Here is a 24,135-nt window from a genome sequence, read left to right as displayed (position 1 = left end):
GTTGACGACGTCGTCCTGTATAGTGACACCTGGGAGGAACACATCAAGCTCATGCGGAAGTTCTTTGAGAGACTGAGCAAAGCAATGTTGACTGTCAACCTTGCCAAATCTGAGTTTGGTTGGGCAAGGGTAACTTACCTCGGACATACTGTAGGACAGGGTGAGGTAAAACCTGTTGATGCTAAAATCAGTGCCATTTCAAGTTTTCCCATACCAAACTGCAAACGACAACTGATGCGTTTTCTCGGTATGGCTGGTTACTACAGAAAATTCTGTCCAAATTTCTCCACAATTACTGAGCCTTTGACTAACTTACTTAAAAAGAAAGTAAAGTTTGTTTGGTCAGAGCAATGCCAACAGGCATTTGATACACTTAAAGCCATACTGCAAAGTGCTCCAGTGTTGTCTGCACCAGATTTCACTTTGCCATTCAAATTAGCTGTGGATGCTAGTGATACGGCTGCTGGTGCTGTTTTATTGCAAGAGGATAGTCATGGTATAGATCATCCTGTTTGCTATTTTTCACGCAAATTTAACAAATCCCAGAGAAACTACTCTACAATTGAAAAAGAGTGTTTATCTTTGATATTAGCTTTACAGCATTTTGAAGTTTATGTTACTTCTTCAAATCAGCCAATAGTGGTTTATATTGATCACAACCTCTTGTTTTCTGCAGAAATTTAAAGGCAAAAATCAGAGATTGCTAAGATGGAGTTTAATGTTACAGGAGTTTAATCTTGACATTAGACATATCAAAGGCAGAGACAATTTAATTGCAGACTGTCTCTCTCGTATTTAGAGTTTATTGTTGTTCACTTTCAAGAAATTTTACTTTAGAGTACAACAAAATTTGAGTACTTAAATCCTTTTCAAGATTACATTTCTAAAAGAAAGATTTTTCTTTGAAAAATTTTCTTTTTTGAAGAGGGGGTGTGTTATGTAGGTCATTTACCCCACACTCATCATGACCTGAGTTCAATTAGTCTAGAACATTCTCAAGGTCACTGCCCTTAATGACCTCACAACCTTGAATTCAATTAGTCATGTTTGGAATGTTCTGGAAAGTTGATTAGTTGTGTAAGGGAGATAATTTTAGAACAGTAATTAGCATGTCAATAAAAGTTCTAGATTGTTCTTACATGCCTTTATAAAAGGGACGTGCACAGCTTCCAGTCAGACTTTTGGGATCGTGTCTCTTGTGTGTTACTAAACTCCAGCAGTAGTCATTCTCAAGACTTTTCAAGACCTTCACTGTCAACGCTGGATTTATACTGTGGACTTTGTGCAAATTCAAGCCTGCAAGCCAAAGGACTGTTCATTCATCCGACTGACTGTTACAACTCTGAGACTGGAGCTTTGCCGTCCCAGCTGAGATAAGTAGTCTGTACACTTTAAAGCTTGTATCCTATCCTTAACTTAGCAATTAGTTTTATTTTCGTAATAAATTTTGTTTAAACGTTAACTGCTGAGTTCACCCTTTTGTTCGTATCCTCTGCACGTAACAGGGTGCATTGCATGACAAACTCTGGTACAGGAATACAGGAATAATGGTGATATTTACTGCTATGGTGGGTGTAAGGTCTATTTTTTACACAGTACATTGATTTCGATGGTCAATTTGATTTTCCCCTTACAGGATTTCCAAGGAATGAATCAAAAACTACCAGGGGTTACCTGTACAGTTTTCTGAAAGATCAGCCTATATGGTGAGTATGATATGTCATCAGTATGGGTTTATGTAAGTATAACTTAGGGTACACTTACAATTGAAAAATGTCATTTGAACTTCAGTAAATAGGTAGATTTGCCAAAAATCACTGATATTAGTATTACAATATCATAAATGTATATTTCAGGCCGCGTAAATGTATGTGTATTTTACATGATAACCAGTTGATTTATAGAAAGTAGTTTAACATAATCTTATTGTTTGGGTGGCATGCACATGGCATTGAAACCTTTACTCTTTTCTTAGCCATCCACGGCTTAATAGAATGTTCCTCAGTTCTTTTACGGGTACCTCATGATGATACACATGTACTTCTGCTTGTTCAATGGCTAATTTTTGATAAGACTTGAATTCCAGCGATGTAAAGAATAATTTGAGACTGACAAAAAGCAGTTTCTTGCATTCATGGATTTGGTGGTACAAGTATTGTACCTCTTGAGATGCCGCATATAGTCCTGACATGTTGATAATAGAATGCAATTTTCCCTGCCATTCTGTTCTCCACTGTGGAATGTTCCCATCATAGCCACTGGCTTTATCAATTGATATTAAAGAGCTAGAGACAGCAGGGTATATAGGCAATCTGCAAATTCCTCTCTGAAACCTACTTGAGCTCACAGCAATGACTTAAGATTGTTGTGTGCACCAGGGATACAACTACAGCCTAGTCTGTTTAATGCTGTAACCTTCGACACAGCGTAGCAAAGATCACTTGATATTCTGTGGTCATGCGACCAAGTGAGCGTGGTACCCACATACTTAACACATCTACCGGTATTTTATCAGTATTTATGATAATAATACTTTATTGTCAATAAAAATGGAGATTGTCTCTGATAACAAACTAAACCTAAATGAAAGTACTATACAAAATGGAATTATAATACAATATGTTGTAGGGTGGCATGTTGAATAGGACAGCAAATTCGTGTTTGAATCGCTTTTCTCAGAAAATAAAATGCAGAATTCATCTACTGTATCCTTCAGAAATGAAAGTGCAGCTAGCTGAAGGTAACTGTAGATATTTGCAATAAAATGCTGGTAGTACACGCAAATATGCAATTATTTAGTTCCAAGGGAGAGATAAGAATTGAAATATTGTTCTTGACAAGGTTAGTTGAGTGCCTATAATTACTGTTACCAGCAAGTTGTCAATGCTACTTAAATTTAATTTCACCAACAGTTGACCTAGCAACAAACTAGTATCACCTGCAAATTTTATGACAGGGTCATTATGAATTGTCATTTTCATTTATTATTTCTATTTGCTGATGACAGGCCATAATTCATTCAATTTGCATCAATTGTGATGCACACAAGTTCGATGTAGAGTTCCAGTAATATGGCTGTATACAATTACCGTGTGATTTATAAATGTACAAAACTGCATGGTTTCTGCCTCAGACACTACAGACTGTTTTGAATGACAGAAAGACCTGATGAGAATTGTCCCCAAAAGACCTTGTCTTAATAGATGGTTGTCAGTGTGAGTGACATGGCTTTATGTCACTGGTTTCCAACGGGTGTCTCAGCATGGATACGGATCCTAACAACATTAACCTGAAAGTTCTTGTACAGGGTGTATGTTCTAGCTGTCACAGCATTGAGACTCTTTGTGTTTTTATTTCTCTCCCACACAGGCAATCTATCAGATTTTGGAATGCTGCATTCTTTGATGCTGTGCATTGTGAGAGAGAGCAAAGGTCACCAGTTCACAGGTCAGTACACGTATATGTTCACAAGAAAATGTCATCAATGATGGCAGCAGACCTGTCTCACCATCCCTTCTTTGCATCACATTTCTCATCCTCATGTCATCCCAGGAATCTCAATACTTCTATTGAGGAAAGATTAGCTCATCAAATTGGTATAGCCTTTAAAGATTTGCTACACAGGAGTTAGACTGCTGGATATGAACCTGACCTTGGTTCAGTATGTAGCACAGAATAGTGGTTGTGTGGCAAAACAAGTGATGTCAGACAGTCTAAGCTTAAAGTTGAATGGACATAGGCCATGTATTGTCTTTTCAATGTTTGCCAAAACTAACAACGGAGCTGCACAAATTAATACTACCTAATATGAGACCATGTCATTTTACATATTCTCCTGCAAGTACATTTCCCATATACTGTTCCATCATCTGATAGCAATCTTCAGAGATTTATCTTTGGTATAAAAAAACACAGAATTTAACAAAGCTCTAGAGGATTTAGATCATTGTATCATACTGTTTAAAATCATAATTCAAGCACCTTCTGTTCACACAAGATCTCTATACCTGCCCATCCTCTGTACTGTTGGTTTAAAATTGTTTGAGATCCATGTATTTTCAGTTATCTTGAATGTTTTGATCACGTCTTTCAAAAACTAGACATATGTCTCCCCACGTTATCTCTGAACTGATAGTGTCAGCTACAGTTGCAATTACTCTCTTGTTTGTATCAGAAATTTGCAGACAGATATGACTCATGTGACATTCTAAAAATGGAAAAGTAGGAAAGTTGTCAACGATGATTGATCCATCATTGTATAGCAATCAACTCTTTCCTGTAAGCATAGCACCATGCCAAGCTCCTGGTGATTAGAACGTATCGTCTGTCTTCTCATGTACTAAACACGTATTCAAAATTGTGGTACACGTATTTTCAGATGATACATTGTATTGTAATGATTCACATGTCACACAATGCCATTGACATACCGGTAGAAATCCAAACCTATTTGAAAATAGTGATAGTTCTGTTTATATTGGGAAAGGGGGTTCAGGGATGGAGGATGCATTGAAGGATTGGGATGGGAGTTCAGGGATAGGGGTGGGGTTCTGGGATGGGTCAATGTAGCAACTTTGTGGCGCTATTTTACTTTTCCATCAGCATCAACACACAATTGTTTCAAACTCATTAAAAAATCATCATTTCATAAAATAAATTTTGTGCACACAACCCAAGGTTGCTGTATACGTTCACGTTCTAAGCAAGTTGACTCTTTAACTTCAACAGAGAAAACTGGCGACACATGTCATCCAGTGAGCGGGAGGACACACAACAGCTGGATGAAAACATTACTTTTGGACAGCTGGGTACATTTACCAATAACATGATGGCATTTGGACTTAGCAAAGACTTGTGCATTGCATTCTTGGATAAACAGAGTACCATTGGTAATCTAAGTGAAGGTAAGAGTCAAGGAAATCATAGCAATTATGATGTATCAAATTGAAAAACAAATACAAATGATGGGTTTAAATTTATGGGAGGACAAAAATCATCTATTGACTTATTTCAATGTAGATTTCATATCATCTGAAAGGTGCTCCAACAGATGTTATTTTACTGACTGCAATATTTTATGTTGTCAGTTTTAAAATGTCTATGACAGTTCATAAATCAAAAATCACATATTAATACTTTAATTAGCTGATTCTGGGATTTTTAGCTATTATAGACTATAGTCTATAGAAGCTATTGGGATGGGTATCCATCCGGCGTCCATCTTCAGTCTGTATGTATGCATGTATGTATGTATGTATGTATGTCCGTTTGTGAGGCATCCGTCCACTCAAATATCTTGAGAACCGCAGTACTTACTGATTTGATATTTGTTGTGTAGATGAAAAATATGATTATGAGAAACCAGTTTTTTAATTTTTTGATATTGTTGAAAATATGCAAATGAGCGCCAAAAAAGGCTTTTGGTAAAAAATCTTCTTCTTCATAACCGCTGGTAAGACAGCTTTGTTATTTGGTATACAGGTCCCTAGGGATAACCCAACTTAGATTTGTTCAAATTGTGATGAAATATGCAAATCTGTATTTTTAAGGAATTTTTTGTCATTTTTGGTCAAAACTTTATTTCATCAAAACCGCTCGTCTGACAGCTTTGATATTTGGTATACAGGTTCCTACAGAAGAACTAAATATGATATATTGAATATATGATGAAATCTGCAATTTTGTATTTTTGGTGCAATTTTTGCCATTTTTGGTCAAAAAATGTGTTTCTCAAAAACTGCTTGTCTGATGCCTTTGATATTTGGTATACAGGTTCCTAGGGGTTGTCTTAGTGTGATATATTGAAATTTGATGAAATCTTCAATTTTTGTATTTTTGGGTCAATTTTTGCCATTTTTGGTCAAAATATTTGTTTCTCAAAAGTTACTCATCTGATAGCTTTGATATTTGGTATACAGGTTCCTAGGCTTTATCTTAATGTAATATATTTAAATTATGATGAAATCTTCAATTTTGTATTTTTGCAGCTAATTTTGCCATTTTTGGTCAGGCCATCCTGAAATGAGCTATCAAAGATATCCACCTTCTTCATCAATACATGTGTCACAAAAAGTTATTCTCTACATAACACAGCAGAGCTCTGTCGACTGTTGGGTCGCTTGTTTTTCAAAACCGCTGGTCAGACAGCTTTAATATTTGGTTTACAGGTCCCTAGGATGACCTTAGTGAGATAATTTCATACAGTCGGGAAATACTTAATTTTGTATCCATGTCTATAGTGGCTTCAGGGACTTTGGCCCTATGTTTTATGGTACTTTTTTAAAACATTTGTGTCTCATGCACATGTACAAGTAAGATTTGAGCAAATTTCAACTATTTAAACATTAGATACAAATTAATTTCACAATATATAGTTTACATTTTCAAAATTTGTTGAGGATGTGAACTTCACCTCTGATTTGTCTATTTCCTCAGAGGCTACTAAACATTTATTTATTTACTACCTTGAAAACCAAACATTTTTTTGATCCAAAATGTAGGACGTATTTGTCCTAAAAGTGTTGTCTTTTCAAAACTGAGCATATTCGTAGAGACAGAAATGATATGCCTTGTCATATAGTATATAGTAGGTTTGTTGCAAATTTGACACATTTTGCAATTTTTCAAAATGAGTAGCTAACGTGTTTACTGCTAACATAGGTGACCTCATTAGGTGTTCTGTTAATTATTTGTAATTTCTGTACTGCTGAAAGCCTGATCTTTTCAGGCAAATACAGTGACAGGCCTTGTACGTCAATGTTCTTGAATCATTTTTGGTACATTTTGCAGAGCAAAGGCAGCTTCTCAAGGAAAACATCCAACAGTTGGATATAATGAGGACCAAGTCACCTCTTCCGTCACCAAGAATCAAGTTCCTGGCAGGTTTAAAGACCAAGTTCTCCAAACCACCAAAGACTAAATCCAAATCAGAATGATGGGAAAAAACAGCAATGCTTTCTATGAATCTACGTTATATCTGATGTAAATTCATCATTTTTGCATGGCACAGTCACCGGTGTATGTATCAGGGGAAAGCTATCAGAGATGTTGTACAGTAATTTGTATGGTAGCAAGCTAAAATGCTCCACATGGGAGATTACCCCAGCATACAGGTACATGCTTATAAAAGTTACGCCATCAAACAAGGTTCATGTTTTAAAAGGTGGTCATACAAATGATCGTATTGGGAAACACATGAAATGTCAGGCCAAAAGGTCAAGCAGATTATTGCTTTTTGTGCATTTATTCAGTGTTATTCGTTACATTCAATTGAAATTTTGGCAAACTGTACATGTACAAGGTTTTCAGTTTAACTGTAAGGTTGTTTTCTACAACAACATGTAGATATGTGTCCCCAGTAGATGGCATGCATATTGGGCACTGTGTGCCACTACCATTTATACATGTAATTCTAAAGTTACATGGTGACTGTAAGTAATGTATAGTGTCATGAAAACTTTTTTGGAAAATTGGAAAATTCGGATGCCAGAAGATAGATCTCAATGTCATAGAATTTAAAAAAACAGTTCTCCAAACCTTTTTTCATGGCATGAAACATTCATGCTGACATGGAAGATTGCTTTTCAATTTAAAACATTCAAAAATAGAATTTAGGCCTTGCTAAAGCAATTAGTGTAATGACCAGGCGGTCATTCACCATGTCAATGCTGCCCATATGGCACCATTGACCACAAATATTTCATCCATGTCATTGAAAGAGTCCTCCATCTTAATGACAACTCAGCAAACCTCCAGGAAAGACACCAAAGCTCCAATAAAGGAAATAACAGGTTGTGTTTGACATCGTAGTCACTGATGAGTTGTCACACTTCCCTTCTGTACAGGTGTCTGTTACGTAACATCAACCTTGAAAAATATCAGCATGTTAATTCTCTCACGTACAGTAAGTGTGAAGTCCTCAGTAAAATACATCATCCTAACACTTACAGTGTTGAAATCATCACTGTATCAGCTTACCATAATGTGATAATCAAATGGAATAGGTGTACAAACTTAACACAAATATGACTTAATAATAATAATTTTTACTTCTTCAGGACCAAATATTTATAATAGTATTTGTAAGAATGTTGGACTAATTTATTGGTTAATTGTAAAGAAAGTTATAAATATTAAATATTTAATCCTGTAGCTCTGGTAGTCATGCCACTGCCTATTTGTTGGTTCCATAACAAGGTATTGAAATTGAAATTGTCATTACATCAAACGAAGTACATTATATTGCATAACCTCTGGTCAGTTTCCAAAAAAAAATGTGTTTCTAAAGCATGTTATTTGTCAAGTTAAAATTTTGTCAGTAACATTAATTTGTTGCGTCAGGCATTTACCAGTCTTTACTAGGGGAAATCACTCTTGCACCATGTATATGGTGCTGTTTTATTGTAAAAGAAATGTGGAGTGTCTTGATAGATCTGGTAGAAATATGTCTTTCTCTGACACTTCATAGAAAGATGTGCCTATCAGCACTGTTGTAATGGTAGCTCTGAGAAGGTAAGAAAGCAAATTAATTTTTGCCATTCCTGTTCAGTATTGTATAAATGAATAATATTACACGAAAATATGTCCCAAATTTTTTGTTATGAATATGTTTCAATCTCTTTTTGAAGTTCTCCTAACATTGTAACAATCTTCATCTTTGTGATTTGAGTCATCTTTTAAGTTCAGATGTCAACTCTATGTAAGCTGTAAATACCACAGACAACATGTGTATCCTTGCCGTTTACTATCATTCATGTTTCATGTTCTCATTATTCTTGCCAAAATTTAGGAAGGGAGGGGTTTGACAGATTTTATCTTAATATAATGTCTTGTATCATGACACAAGTAGTATTATTGAAATTTATGTATATAAATCTGAAATATGTATATGGAGTACTTTTGTTTTTGTTCAATAAGTTTTATTTGATTTGATTCTTAAAATACTTGTAGCAGGGGGTGAGCAATTCACAGAGGATTGGATTGTCCTAAGGTCCAGTGTATACATATGGAGGGATATCCATTGGTCTTTGAGTCATATCATGTGATTCAATAAACCCATTGTCATTGGTCTCCTAGACCAGTAGAATTTCAAATTCTCTACTCAGATTGTAATGAAAAGGTACATCCAGTGGTCCCACACTCTGGTCAGGCTGGTCCTGGATTCATACTATCTGATATGCGGCAGTGACACTCATTGTCATTGGTCCCCTTGACCTGTAGACTTTCAAATCCACCAATCAGCTAAGAGACTTGTAGTAGTCAGACCTCAGTCCTCTGAATTTGCTTACCCTGGATGAGCCAAATGTTACATGCTTATGATCTTACATCTTACTTTACTGGCATGTTTTTACCCTAGCCTTTGCATGGCTCAGGTCTTTTTACAGCTGAGTGTTCACATGAATGCGTCAGCTTGTATTCAAGGAGGATACTTTATCATACTTTATACATTGGCTCTCAATATTTTCTGTTTTATATTTCTCAATATATTTGTTTGTGTAACATTTATTAGAACAAGCATTTATATGGGAAACATTACTGTTCCTGTTTCTATTATAAGGTTGGTAATGGTTCATGTATTTAACACTACACACCATCTTCAACATAGTTAACAAATATTTATGAAACACACAACTCATTAAATATAGAACCTTTGTCTGAAATATATCAAACATTAGGGATATAGCTTTAACAAACACAGGTTTGCAATGAATTTCTTTCATTTGCTCTTGGTTAGCGACTCTACAAATTTCACTTCAAGGAATAATCATTAACATAGAGTGTATCATAGAATGAATAACAACTCAGTGCAGCTGACACCAGTGTTCTTTGGTGTGTATCAAATATAATTCCAAGTGAAATATTCATTTTCACTTGACATGAAATATGTGATATTAAATGTGTGGAAAACAAATGAAATATATTTAAAAAATATTATTATATAAATTTGACCCTCTAAAAAGGGGCCTTCTAAGTTGGGTTTATGTCAGTGTGTTGAAATTTTTGTGTTTTGGTAATCTGTCTTTGTATCACATTCATGTATTTCTATCACACTTGTGTAAAGAAGTCTTCTGGATTCCTTCAATGTCAGGTCACAGAAAATCTCTTGTAAACTGTATGTCTGCATGGTGAATCCCTTGAATACCTCATGTATGCAAGTGTTGCACTGCACAGATTTCACAATGATGATATCTCTAAAATAAATAGCTGTATGAAAAAAAACAAGTGTTTCCATTTTGTGGGACATTTATTACATTGCTGCATTGCAATCAGCAAGATATTTGCTTTGAAAACTAGCTAATGTACCGGTAGATATTTGAGTGGTCCAAGATCTGTATAGGTTTTAATATAATATGTACAAGTAGACTATTTGAGAAATATTTTGAATACATCTGTGATATATTCAGATAATCTTCAACATGCATATAGCTTGATTATGGAAGCTTGTTTCAGCAGCAGGGTTGAAATATTTTGTTGGTATAAACACGGTCACTCATTGTATCAGTTTTGTCTATTACATCAAATATAAACCACACCGGCAACTGATACTCTGAAAGGACAATACAATTGTTTTTGAAAACTTTTATCATGGTGTATATTATTACACTGTATCTGTAGCAATGTTTACACAAATTCAATTCTTCACAAATATTCGTCATGTTGATTTCTCAAAAGTGAAAAAATTCAATTCTGGTTCCCAAGAAGTGAAAAGAAGTAAAATTGAATTCTCTGACAACTCACACTATTTTGTTTATTTGTTTTTATTTTTTTTTTCAGAATGTTGTCACATAATGATTTGTTTGTATTCAAATTTTTTTTCCTTCAAAATAATTTAGTGGTTCTGCTGAGAGAGAATTTATCTTATTGAACACTGACTGCAAGTTTACTCGATAAGGTTCACAAAGTCCAGTCTGCTTTTAGCAAATTGAGATTGGGGTTACAGAACATGTTAAACTTTTGTCAATGTGTCAGTGCATATATTTATGTTGCTATCTGAAAGTTGAAAAAATATCACAGAATGATGTACATCAAAAGTAAAACTCATACTCAACAAAACTGAATCTCCATCACTTGAGGGCGCTATTTCCCTCTCTTCAAGCTAGGGAAAGGAGCACCCTCAAGCTGTGGATCTTCATTCCAGGTTTCATCCAGATCACCTGTAATATTTGGATTCAACCTCAATTTCTCTAACTATTGATGACATTCTGACGTTTTCAGTACTTTGATTTTTTGTCAAGATCAAAATTGTACCATGAATAAGCTTACACTTGTCACCCGTTTTGCCCATTTCTAAATGCGGTATAAGCTGCATGTAATATTGTTTTATTTGCAGTGGTTCATCATATTGTGAATTTATTTTAATTATTTTTTAAACATTACCTTTGATGTAGTGTGTGTCCTACTCTATCACATTAAAGGAAAAGGTGTATAAAATCCAAAACATATCTTGTCAAGTAACTAATGAAGGAATGGTGACTTGCTGACCATTATTTGAAATGACTAGGGTGAGAGTAAAGCCAAAAATTAATAGACTGGGAACAGCCATGGCAGGTAATTTGGCTTTCTTCTTGCCCAAAACGATTAATAAATATTAATAGTAGGCATGTCATACTCTTTTCCTATTACAGCAAATCAAAGAAAATCCCAGATTTTGGGGGGAAATTTTGTACGTGAGGGACTGACTAGTATCCCAGTGTACATAGACAAGAACATGTGTGATATACAGAATGACGACGGATGTTTGCTATAAATGTGTATGTGTATGAAAAATACTAGGTCAAACTCAACTAATATGGTAATATCAATATTCAGCTGCTCCAAAAGAGCGTATAAACTGTCATATGAAATAATACAGTAATAGTCACACGTCCTAATTATGTCATGGAATGAACACCTCAGGTATTGGTACTGTCACTTAATATTTGTTCGGTATATTTTTGGCTGTATATTTTAGTATAGCTTCAATTAAAAATACTGCATAACTATGGTATATTGAGAAACAGTAGTGCCATTGGGAATTGTTTAGAGACTGCATAGCTATTTGGATTATTGATTTGTCATCAGTTAAGTTCAGTTTGCACTTGATTCAAGTTCTCCCTGTCTTATCAGATGAGAAAAAGCAATGCATTCTGCTATGACATCTGCTGATGATCTGACTAGGCTGATATGATAATGTCAATATTGGATATAAACAATATGATTTAGGGAGCCGTCATTATTTACAGCAAGGGAGTCGAATGAATGGGAGGGGTCACTCAAGTGAGGATGAACAGGAAACTTGAGGGGGTCACTCAAAAATGATAAACTAAAAGGGTTATGCAAAAATATTAACACGTGACTGTTATTCTAAGTATTCACAAAATGAGGTGATTTTAACATCAAATTTTCTCACTTTCTGGTGGGGTAGGGGGAAAGGGTGTGGCTGACCTACCCCTATTGCTTGGTTGTTGAAAATTTGCGTATGAGCTAGGATGAGGGAGCTCCTTAAAATTTAACAAATGCAGCAGGCAATTCTTCAGACTCCCCCAGCCAGAAAGCCAGAAAGTATTCAAAACCGATGCACAGCTTTTATGATGCATCAAGAATGTGGCACAGTGCATGCCAAGGAGATCCTGCACTCAATTACAGGTCACCATTAAATCTTGAAGTAGCCATACAAAACTGTAATGTTTGATAATCATGTAATTAAGCAATAAAGCACACCAAGTGATGGTATACCACGAGATTTTGACCAGTTCACGACATATATGCACGAGCGATAGCGAGTGCATATATGGAGTGAACTGGTCAGAATCGAGTGGTATAAGCTTACCGTCGCTGGGTGTGATTTATTGCTATTATATCATAACAGTTTATTGAAATTCTGGCAAGGAACGACAACAGAGATTTTGCTCAAGCTGAGAGCTCGCACGTATGCTAGCTGTGGTATATCACCAATATACGACGGTTCTTTTCGCGTCTCAACCAATCAGATCGCTGTATTTGCACCATCAATATACTGGTATGATATAATGATAATTAAATTGTTTAGGCCACGATATCAACTGCCATGACATGAAACTCTCTGTACTGATGATATGCACTTCTGCTGAGTTAGTTTTGCGGAGGTACCATGGTTATTTGTTTGATGAACAAATTTGAAAAGATAGCAAATGGACACTGAGGGCGCTGTTGTAATTTGAACGATCACTATGAACTGCATGACTGATCCATACTATACCACAGCAATGTGAAACCAGTCTGTGAGTGTCGTTGAGAAATTCACATGTTAAAGTCTATTTACATTAGTTTTTAGAGAAGCATTTCCTGCACAAACACACACACCTTCACATTATACCTAGGATACTGGTAAGCTCACTGATTTTGGTGTCCATACATGGTGCTGCAATGAACTAAAGTACATGTATCACACACTAACAGATATATTAAACAACACAACTAATGTTGAATTTGTTGTGATTAAACCTGTGATTTATTTTTTCTATTTGAGTGTAAAATTCAAACAAATTTTGTTTTTCATATTTCAGACTGATATTTTTTAATCAAGCAACAAATATTCAACTCTTTTTCCGTAACCACTTCATTTGATTTCACATTAGGATTCTTAAAAATTATTCAGTTTCTGAGAGGATAGCTGTTCCAAACCACTTATGTTGCAGGAAAAAGCTGATTTTGTGAATATTCCACATCTGTACAAATTGAAGCTGAACAAAGAAGTGAAATTTTCACTTGTATTTGATTTTCATGGTCAAAATGAAATGAAATTGTAAACAAACCACTCTGAAAACCAAACAAGCTCTTGGCACTTACCACAAACTTAACAAGAAGAATAAACTGTTTCTACAACCTTCATGGAAAGTATAAATTTGCAATTTCGGTGGCTTTCATCCAAAATATCTATTAAATTTGCATGACATTCTAGGACCACAAAATTCGAACTATTTCGTAAAGGAAATTCATTGTCATCTGAGCTGGTCTAAGTCACTATGGCTCATTCTAGTGTGTCCTGAAACTTTGCAACTACATACACATACTTATAAAATGTCTCAGAATTTCCATCAGCAGATAACACTGTAGCATGTTACAGGGAAAACTTACAGAACTTAAAACACTCAAAAATAACTGACAAGTAAATTCTTATTTACAAAATTTCTATTGTGTACTGTCATATCCTTCCTATCAGATATGAAAATGATTGACATCCTAGTCAAGTACATTAAATAATTACAAAACATGACTCACAAACATTTTGTCATGCAAAGAAAACAAACACACTCTTGTGTACTCATCTTCATCCAAAAATATGCAAATGACATAGTGAATAGGTATATCCACACCTAACTGATGCCTTTGATTTCACTGATGCAAGTAATGCATGTAACAATGGGGCATTAAGGTCGAGTCTGGCTCTCTCAGTGACATGTATGGTGAAAGGGAGGCTAGCAACAAATTGATATCAATCACTTAAAAAATATCCTACAGCTTATGAACTACATGTACACTTATTTCAGCTGAAGTAATACATTATTTTTGAACAAATTATGTTGTATTGTATTTATAAACATGGGTTTCCTGATGTATAATTCAAAGTTAATCTCACTCACAGACATTGAACACAATAATTCTGCCAAAGTCAGCTGTATTTCACAACTTCACATTTTCTGATTGCAGTAATCAGATAGCTAGGGAATGATCATACAGAAAGTCAAACCAGTACACACCGTGAAAGTCAAAGACGTGACATTGTTTGAAAATGGCAGACAAAATGACCGCAATGGTGAATGTGTCTCTACAGGCTGATTCAAGTCCAATCAGATGAAGTAGAGATTGGTGTTTGAATAAATCAGTGTATGCCTAAGGTGTAATAATTTCTTTTGGAAGATCATGAACTATTTGAAATAGATATCCTGAAGTGTCAAGTGACAAATCAATACCACAATCTGAATGTCCAAATAATTTGGCATTATAGGCCACTTCACCAACTTATTCATTTATACAAGAAGTCAGCCAGAACATAAATCTTGGTTGTCTAAACAATCTCAAGTTCAAGGCTAACACAGGAGTAAATAGATAGTCAGGAAACAGGCATTTTCGGCGCGGGGGGGGGGGGGGGGGGGGGGGGGGGGGGGGGGGGGAGAGGAGGGAGTTGGCATGATTTCACATGAACTTACATTATTCACAGAGAGAATACGACCATGGCGCCGACTCTTATATTAAAAATGTACAGTAAAATGCTACCAGAAACTAAAATATCTCTTCCCAACTTAATTCATCTGTTAAGTTCATCTGCTGACTATGAAGATACTGACGATGTAATATCAGTTTAAATCAACAATTATGGCATGATTTCACATGACCTTACATTATTCACAGAGAGAATACGACCATGGCGCCGACTCTTATATTAAAAATGTACAGTAAAATGCTACCAGAAACTAAAATATCTCTTTCCCAACTTAATTCATCTGTTAAGTTCATCTGCTGACTATGAAGATACTTGACGATGATATATCAGTTTAAATCAACAATTATTGATTGCAGTATGGAAGTGGAAAACACAGAGTGAATTAAGAGATACATCATTTATCCCTAGTATAATACAATAGTCCATCCCATGATCACACATATTGTAGATGAATCTGCACCAAACATACCGGTAGCTATGTGCAAGCTGTATGACTGGTGAAATTGCTGGCTATACATGTAGCACAGATTCTCTATTGGTGCTTACATCAATGCACACAGCTTGAATAGCAACAGCACTATGGACACCCTTTGCAGCTTACTGTTCCCTGGCTGCTGCTGTCTCAACCTCTGACCTGAGAAAATACACACAAAAGGGCAAAGGTCACAGCAGGAAGATGAAGAACCAATTAGAAATGTGAAAGATAGGGGGAATGGGGATGAAGTTATTTCTTTTAATGTATGAGAGCAAGAGAGTGCAATGACAGGGTGCTAGCGTTCTAGGGATGCTGATGAGTGTTCCATGAAATGAGGGAAGGAAAAGTGGCATGCCAAGATGTGCAGAAAATATCCGATGGAGAGCAACTATGTACATCTGTATCAGTCTCACAGCTCTACAATCACCTGTAGACTAGTGTAGGGAACATGGAATTGACATTTTGCCATCTAAGTATGTATTGAAAAGATGAAACTTGTTTCAAATACAGTTATTTCATCTATGACTCACTCTTTTAAGTTCATCATACCAACATTGCTCATTGTCACTGCATTGGTCTGAACTCAGTAGGACACAGTCAATAGGACACTATATCAATATTATACTTTACAGACAAGGAGGAAATGGTTTTCTGTTGGTGGGATATACCTACAGTAGATTTGACAATTGTAAGGGTCACTAGCCTCACTATGGGTACACATATTTTGGAATGCTTGGTATGAAAAACACAAAACACCAAATTGTTTTCATAAAATGTTTGCAATGACAATCCCAGATCAAAAGGAAACAAAACCATGTTTCATGAATGATGAGCGAATAATGTGACATGCCTTGCAAAGGAGATATAAAACTTCTGCAGCATTATAGATAATGCAATGTAGAAAAATATCTACACTGCATTCCACATAGGGTACATCAAACTTAAAGTCACAGATATAATTGCACTTAAGTAAATCTCTTGAAAAAAAAACCCAAATCATTAGTTTCCAATGAGCAAAATAATCACATACCTCAACCCAGGTGAAATTAGATTACACATGTGCAGCGAAAATTCAAAATAAAATATTTAGAAATACAATGCAGAAAATAGAACACAGCATAAAAGATTGTTAGATGATATGCCATAGCATGCAATATCATTATTAGGAATTTAAATAACAATAAATTTTCAACAGACTCAATGACCACATACATAATCACCTCCATTCAACTTCACTGAACGTAACCGTTTCTCTTTGAATGCTGATGCTTATATCAATAAATCTGCATTTTCAAACATAACATTTCATTTGTTTAGTGCCAGAATTTCAAAAGATTTATTCATAAATTCTTCTGTTGGCATTTTCATTGAAATTATCAGAATACTATGATGAGGAATTTCCATCATAGGATGACAACAGTCACTCAGTGATTTTATAATATATGTGATCATTTCACTGTAACTGCCATATCATGTAAAATCATAAGCTGCAGTAAAACTTAACATGTGAATTGTAGACAAGCATGTTTGACATGCAGAAACTAACTAGCAATTGATTAGTATGGCCTAGGGATATTAATATCCAGAAATAAACAATATTTCAGAAAAAAAGACAAATAAATTTATTTACGCAAAAAATTCACATACTTCACTGATGTATATTTACACTTACATTTTTTGGGTCATTTTCAAAGACATATTTCTCTGCATTTCAATTTGTTATAAATTTGCAGTAGAACATTTGAAGTACACCAGAAAAACAAATTGGTATTTCAGTTACAGTCTTGCAAAACACCTAAAAAGTCTGATCTCTTAAGGAGAAGACTTATTTTTCTATTTCTATCCAAACTGAGAAAGCCGCCTAAGTTCAACATTCAAGTTTACAATTCTTATCTCATCTATAGCATTACTATTTTATGCCATGTCATTTAGTAGAACACAAAAATTATTCAAGATTCAGGTCTAAATTCAGGTCTAAATTCTAACAGCATACAGTGGATTATTTCATCTGAAGTTCATCAGTGAGATTTGTGGGTCAATATCCTTGCACCTTACAATGTACACATAAACACTGTCTTTTTATCATGAAGTAACATGTTGCACCTAATCAACATTGAGTTGGGATACTGCCAAACCAAGACATTGATTCCAGTAAAAAATTGAATCTATAACATATCCTCTTTTATCTAAAGGCAATCTTCAGGACAGTTTCTGGTATCTTTTGTTGAGAATCTATTTTAACATAATCCTAAGCTCAACCTACTTGTTTTGGAGACCTTGTATGTCACATCCTACAGCGCCCTCGCAAGTCTAATGAGAAAGTATCAGGACTAACACAAAAATAATGTCTGTTGATTCTTTTGAACTTTTCAGTCCAATGAATCAGACTGTCAAATAAAAGATGGGCATCTATAAATCAGGTAAAATGTTGGCATAAAGACACTTATATAGGACATATGATAGCAACTGATGAAAATAGTACAACTAAAGACACCCTGGTGATTTATATCAACCAGTCTATAATGACTCTATTCTACTTAAACCATCCAAATATTTTCCACCTCTTTTCCTCTTCCTTGTACACATTCTCTCGGTCAAAATAGTGCCTCTCAAAACCTTCCTCAAGGTCAAGGTCAAACTCCTCTACTTTGGTGACTAGTGAGGGCGGTCTGCTTGGAAGATTACGCAGCGCAGCATCCATTGGGTGAACACTTAGCAGATGATCTTCATCCTCAGTAAGGATACCGTAGGATTGCAGAAGTTGGTTGGACTCACTGGAGTCAAATTCTAAATTAGCACCAGTTTTCTCATACACCCAGTCTGATACTTTCTGTTCCAGGGCAAAACTCGTTATCCCACCTGTTAACAAATTTAAGCATAATATTGTACAAGTTTAGAATAAATGAGAGGATTTAATTCAGAGCCAAACAACAGCAAACAGACTGAGATTTAACAAAAATGGGAAAAGTTTATCATATTAGATTGAACAACAAAAGCTGAAAACTATGTCCAAGTGATTCTTTCAAACTCTCTGGTATGATCAACCAGACTGGCAAATATATGATGGATATTTTTAAATCAATTGCTAGTGGCTGTAACGTTTGATGATTTTCACTTAAAGGGGTTATTATTTTTTCAGCCCTCTTTAGGTCAGAATCAGCATAAAAATCAAGGTACCAAGAAAATCACATGGACACACACACTACTGTATCTAGTCAAATCAGTCAAATCACCATGTCTATGTACTGGTATCATCTCAGCAAGACAAATTTAGTAAGCGAATATCTTTCTGTTTATGTAAATTGTTATGTTAGGGGTCCACGATAGGTCAAGTTTGTCAAATATGTTCTATCAGGCTTGTTTAGTCAATCTTAATATTTTGTATTGAACAAATTCTTCTTTACAGTTTTTTCACCAGCTTAACCTGATAGTGACAGATAAACGAGGCAGGAACAGGACTCATTGTCCTATATACACTGAGCTAGCATACTGATAGATGTTTGCTGAATCAGATTGTATGTAAAAATAACTGTAGTGCAAATGTAATACTTAGAAAATTGTGTTTTTCATGACCAATTCCGATGCATTAACATTCATTTAGCAATCTACGTATGTATAGACTGCATGGTATACAATGTACAATGTACGTCCAGTATACCACACAAGAATATGACACTGTATGTACATAGGACATAGTTATCAAATAGTTCATGAAATACAGTGGCTTTGAAAATTAGTGAAAATTGAATGATTAAAGTTACAGTATAAGGATGATTGACATACCTGGCTTGGTAGGAGATACTGCAGAACCACCTTGCTCCAGATACGACGGTGGCCTCTGAGTCAGCAAAAATGTGTACGTCAGCATGACTTCCTTAAATAGCTCATCCTCTGCACGGTCTACAAGCAGTGTTAGAAGCCCACGGTTATTGGCCACATTCTTGAAATACAGCATCCTGGAAAGCTGTGCTAGATACCTATTGTGACGATTCTTGTAGCTTGTCCAAGCCTGGATACCTATAACTGCTGTCACTGACATAAGCAAGAAAGTCCATTGGAGTTGTACATGTGCCATCAGTGAGACCGTCTTGATGAGAACAGCAAGTGCACCAAGACCAATAGATGTGCCTAGGATGTATTTATCAAGAACAGTCATTTTAATTTTCCCATCTGGCAGCAACTGTTCCAGTGCTTTTACGGGAACTTCCTTAAACATTTTAAGGATCAATTTCTGTTCTGTTTTAGGTCGTACTGCAACGACAACTCTTTTGTAATAATCCATAGGTTTCTTGTCTTCTGTCTCCTTCTTGTATCGTTTGATTGCTCCTTTGACGAGTTTTGTGTACCATGGATGTACAATCACTGGGGTCTCTCTGCCAAGCGCCCAGTACCTCAGAACATCATACCTATCTGGATCAACACTAACCTACAAAGTAATGGAAGAAAGCATTCATTATTGAAGTACAAATATCATGAAAACATTGACATACATGCACAGACCAGCATGGTCAAAGTGCATGACTTTGTCAATATATTCATTCACAACTGAAGAGTAAAACTTGTATGACCTTTTCAAATTATTCACGAAAAAAATAATTTTGCTAAAGAAATAAATAATGCCTAGCAAGACATTTATTGTATATATTCAATTCTATGGCTACAAATTAATTATGTATGTGTATAGTGTATTGGCACTGCTTGTATTGTATATTTGATAACTACTCTTTTGTATCATAGTTGAACCAGGCCAGAGGCTTGACTCACCAATAGATTAATTCTGTACTTGAACACTACATGTCCAAAGGCTGAGCTGCTTTTATCTGGGACTATTCAAGTTTAGGTATCTTTGCATTGAAGATTGGCATTGACAACAGAACGTTTGCAGTAACAGTACAATGACATATTCAGCTACCCCTGATATCCATCCTTATTCATAAAGTATATGCATTGTATCAGTGTTTTTGCTAAGATTTGGGAAGATCAGTAAACAGTTTGGAAGTCCAAGTACAATTTCTGCTGTCCCCTGATATGATTTCATTCATATACATGACTGGAATAGAATTTAAAGGGTGATGTCCTTGGCAAAACACTGTGTGTACATGTATGTGCTGCATATGCATCCACCCATATACAAATGCATTATGTGTGTACCACACTCAAACCAAACTTACCTTCACTCCTTCCTCAGCTGTGTGTTCATTGAGTGCAGCTTCCACCACAGCTTTGGCAAGTTCATGAAAGTTTGCCTTTTCCATCACATGACCTAATTTCTGCAGCAACCAGAACTCATTGTCTAGCCTCTCCCTTCTTTTCCATTCCCTAGTTGCGACGGTATCTTTATCAGGATTGATTGGGTCAAATAACGTCTACGGAAATACACACAGAAAAAATGTCATCATATTTTAACAGTAATTCAATTGGATTTAGTTTAAGTATGCTCCATTGTTGATGAAATTGAAGATCAATCTATCTTCCACAAATTTCATTGGTTTCATATATCATCTGTTCAATGCCTTAAATTATAAGTCTACATCAACATTCAGTTTTCAAATATCAAAACCATGTATGCTATCAGTAGTTATTTGGGCTTTGAAGTTTGAATATTTTGGGAGATCTCATGAGGTGGCATGAGATTTGCCACAAAAAATCCAATTAGGCACAAAAAAGTTTATAAATCTCTAAACAGTTAGATCACTTTTCTGGAATTTCATTATAATTATTATTTGTTGTTGTTACTTCAAGGGATATGTTGCCAACAATATTTGGATGAACTTCAGTACATTTGGAAACAAATGATATACTAGTAGCTACTTTACTTTACGTTAAAGGCGGAGCCTCCCTTTAAAAGGACACCAAGGTATGGCGGCGTTCATTGTGTAAGTGGACACTAAACAGGCAACATGCGGGCACACGCTCCAGAAAATGCCACTTTTAGTTTTTCCCGGCCGCAAAAACGCAGACAGACTGCCAAGCGGTCAGCGCGAAGTTGATGCCGATCGATGTCTGTGGTTAGATTCAAAGTCTAACGCCACTGGAAGACAATTTTTTAGGAAATTCGAGCGTTTGTGGTGGGGAATCAATGACCGTTGGCGATTTGAACCGACCGTCAATCAAAAGCTTGCATAAACTCTGTTTGCAGGATTAGCAAAATATGACAAAAGGTTGAGATCAGTTTGTGTAATCAATGTTATAGAAATCAAACATCGTACTGGCCAAGTGTTTGACTGGGAGGAGAACTCCACTAATGCGAGAACCTGGGATTGAAAAGTGCGGCTTTAAGATCACTGAATAGGTTAAGGTATTTGCCTTCTACAGTGTTAAATATTTGCCCAAATTGGATTTAAATACCTACCTTTAAGTCCATAAGTACAGTGTGATAATGATTAGTTATTGCTGTATCTAGGCCGATTGCAAAGTCTTCAAACTTGGACTTCTCACTTTCTGACAAAAATTTTTCCTCTTGTAAAAGGTTCCTCATCAGAGACCTTCTTGATATTGGTATGAAACGTTCCCTGTAGCTGTCTTCACTTGGCAGTTCCATGACAGGATGTGTGCTGGCTTCAGAGGAAGATGATGCTGTTTGCTGCGTAGTTATCGGTGTCGACGTAGTTGAACTACAGAATGTTGCCCTGGTGGACTGCAAACATGTTGCCTGCAACTGGTATTTCAAATTTTGAAGATAGAAATAGTCAAGGATCAATGAGCTACTGGGTATATGAAAAAGAAAAAGCAACTGCACCTTTGCATACAGTTGATGAAGTCACACACGACAGCTTTGAACAAAGGAGCATCATTACAATAAATAGATGTTTTTCTTTACTTTTCTGCTTTCAAAAGAATTTTGAAATATATTTACAGCATCTCCTGCAATGAAAGAATTTTCTGAACCTTTTGATACCATGACAATTACTGTGGAAAATAAATTTAAACATGTAGTACAGTATCCAGACTTCTTGGATAGAATGGCAGGTTGGCATTTCACAGTAACATGTACAAGTTGCAGATTTCGACCCTCGACTCATAAATCAAGTTTACGGTAAAATTCCTATCGTATAACCTACCAGTGATCACTGTTAAGTATCTAAATTAGTATTAAATGCATTATACCTTTGGGGAAGTGGATGAAGAGGTTAACTTTACTCTGAACATGACCCCCCTCAACGCAAACCACACACCTGGTGTTTACGGGCAGTTTACACAACCCCATTATGTTACGGCTTTCTCTATTTCTGTGTGACAGTGGGACTGTCAGACATGACTTTCAGGATGTAGCTTTCCATAGCTTTAGTGTTGAATGCCGATAGGTGATTGGCGTCATTGACTTGAATATTTTTCAATAAACTTGCTAGACTATGATCAGAATGTGTCTCAACAAAATCATAATGACAAATTCAAAACGGCTGACATATGACAGAAGAAAGTGGCTTCATCAGATTCGGGGGTTAGATGTCTTGGGCCGTTTTATGAAAAAAAAAAATGTTGGATAGTTTGCGGATGAAATTGGCAAGGTATAAAAACGCTTAGCAATGAGGAACTAAAAAAGCGTGATTACAATTGTCATTTAAAGTAAACAATTTCCCCATATAGCTACCAACGGTCTGACCAATGAGTAACTGACTTCGATTCCGGTTTGTCATTACTACTAAGTTTCCACACTATATTAAGCTGTATGGAGCTAAAGAAGCGTGATGACAGCTATAATTTACAGTTATAGATTTCAAACTGGAACCACGGATTGATTCTGTTAACAGTGAAGTTAAACAGAGAAGGGTGAGTGTTGGTAGAATAAACCAGATAGGTTCCGTTTTCAAGTTAAAGAATTTATACAATTGCAATAACCAAACACTTAATGATATAACTACTATCTTCTACTAGATTGAAATGACATACCTTCGAGAAATTACGATTTTGCCGAATTAAATATGTTTATTCCGAAGAAAAATGTTGAAGCCCCTAAACCAACTATTTTCTGTTGACTTGGCAGTGTTTCTTTACACTGTAGTGTTGGGAGCGATACCAAAACAATTATTTTTAGACATCATGCAATTTGCATTCATTTACTGGTGTGCTTACTACTACTAGCAGTATTGCTAAAATTTTCTGCAGTGGAATTGCAACTGTCTTCACCGTCACGTCAGTCTCGGATTCAACATGAAGACAACATCATCTCACAATTCATCACACAGAGACATGACGAAAGCGATTGATCTTCAATTCGTCTTCATGCATACTGCGATTTGCAGGATTTGAAGGAACTTGATTCGACTTACGTTTCTTGCGATCCCGCTGCTTGATCTCGCAAGCAGCATCCCTCTGCCAAGAAGCCTACTGTAGGCCGCCATCTTTGGAGTAAAGGTAAACCACGTGACCGCTCTGCCGGAGCTTTCTGGGTAAGTAGGTCATCGCACTTCTGCATATCTGCTCAATAGCAAACGCGATGATAGTGCATAACACAGTGCTGTATAAAACAAAACTGTAA

The 24,135-nt window shown here is 35.8% G+C and overlaps 2 protein-coding genes across 6 annotated transcripts in view; one reads left to right on the top strand and one right to left on the bottom strand.

Annotated features, from left to right (window-relative positions):
• LOC139147206 (uncharacterized protein KIAA0513-like) overlaps positions 1-11,437 on the top strand; it is a 40,417-nt gene extending 28,980 nt beyond the window's left edge. For all 5 annotated transcript variants that reach the window (XM_070718206.1, XM_070718205.1, XM_070718202.1 and 2 more), the window contains 4 exons: positions 1,637-1,706; positions 3,370-3,447; positions 4,729-4,904; positions 6,790-11,437. In XM_070718206.1, the coding sequence (XP_070574307.1) occupies positions 1,637-1,706; positions 3,370-3,447; positions 4,729-4,904; positions 6,790-6,935 (470 nt within the window). In that variant the 3' untranslated portion in view covers positions 6,936-11,437. The remainder of the gene's footprint in view (positions 1-1,636; positions 1,707-3,369; positions 3,448-4,728; positions 4,905-6,789) is intronic.
• A 2,008-nt stretch (positions 11,438-13,445) lies between these two features.
• Positions 13,446-24,070, bottom strand: LOC139147205 (transmembrane protein 143-like). Its single transcript, XM_070718201.1, has 7 exons — positions 23,927-24,070; positions 22,009-22,314; positions 20,828-21,022; positions 19,440-20,082; positions 18,218-18,515; positions 15,354-15,815; positions 13,446-15,162 (listed from the first exon to the last, which is right to left on the bottom strand). The coding sequence occupies exons 1-6, from the start codon at positions 23,996-23,998 to the stop codon at positions 15,779-15,781; spliced, it is 1,551 nt and encodes a 516-aa protein (XP_070574302.1). The 5' UTR covers positions 23,999-24,070; the 3' UTR covers positions 13,446-15,162; positions 15,354-15,778.
• Positions 24,071-24,135: the final 65 nt, after the last annotated feature.

Source organism: Ptychodera flava, chromosome 13 (assembly GCF_041260155.1).
Source record: "Ptychodera flava strain L36383 chromosome 13, AS_Pfla_20210202, whole genome shotgun sequence".
NCBI classification, from domain to species: domain Eukaryota; kingdom Metazoa; phylum Hemichordata; class Enteropneusta; family Ptychoderidae; genus Ptychodera; species Ptychodera flava.
This window is presented reverse-complemented; position numbering and strand designations above follow the sequence as displayed.

Coding starts and splice junctions, on each gene's coding strand:
- LOC139147205 (XM_070718201.1), bottom strand. CDS start 23,998: ATGGCGGCCTACAGTAGGCTTCTTGGCAGAGGGATGCTGCTTGCGAGA. Junction 20,083..20,827: donor CAGCTGAGGAAGGAGTGAAG/GTAAGTTTGGTT, acceptor ATTACTTTGTAG/GTTAGTGTTGATCCAGATAG. Junction 15,816..18,217: donor TACAAGGAAGAGGAAAAGAG/GTGGAAAATATT, acceptor GTATTTTCTCAG/GTCAGAGGTTGAGACAGCAG.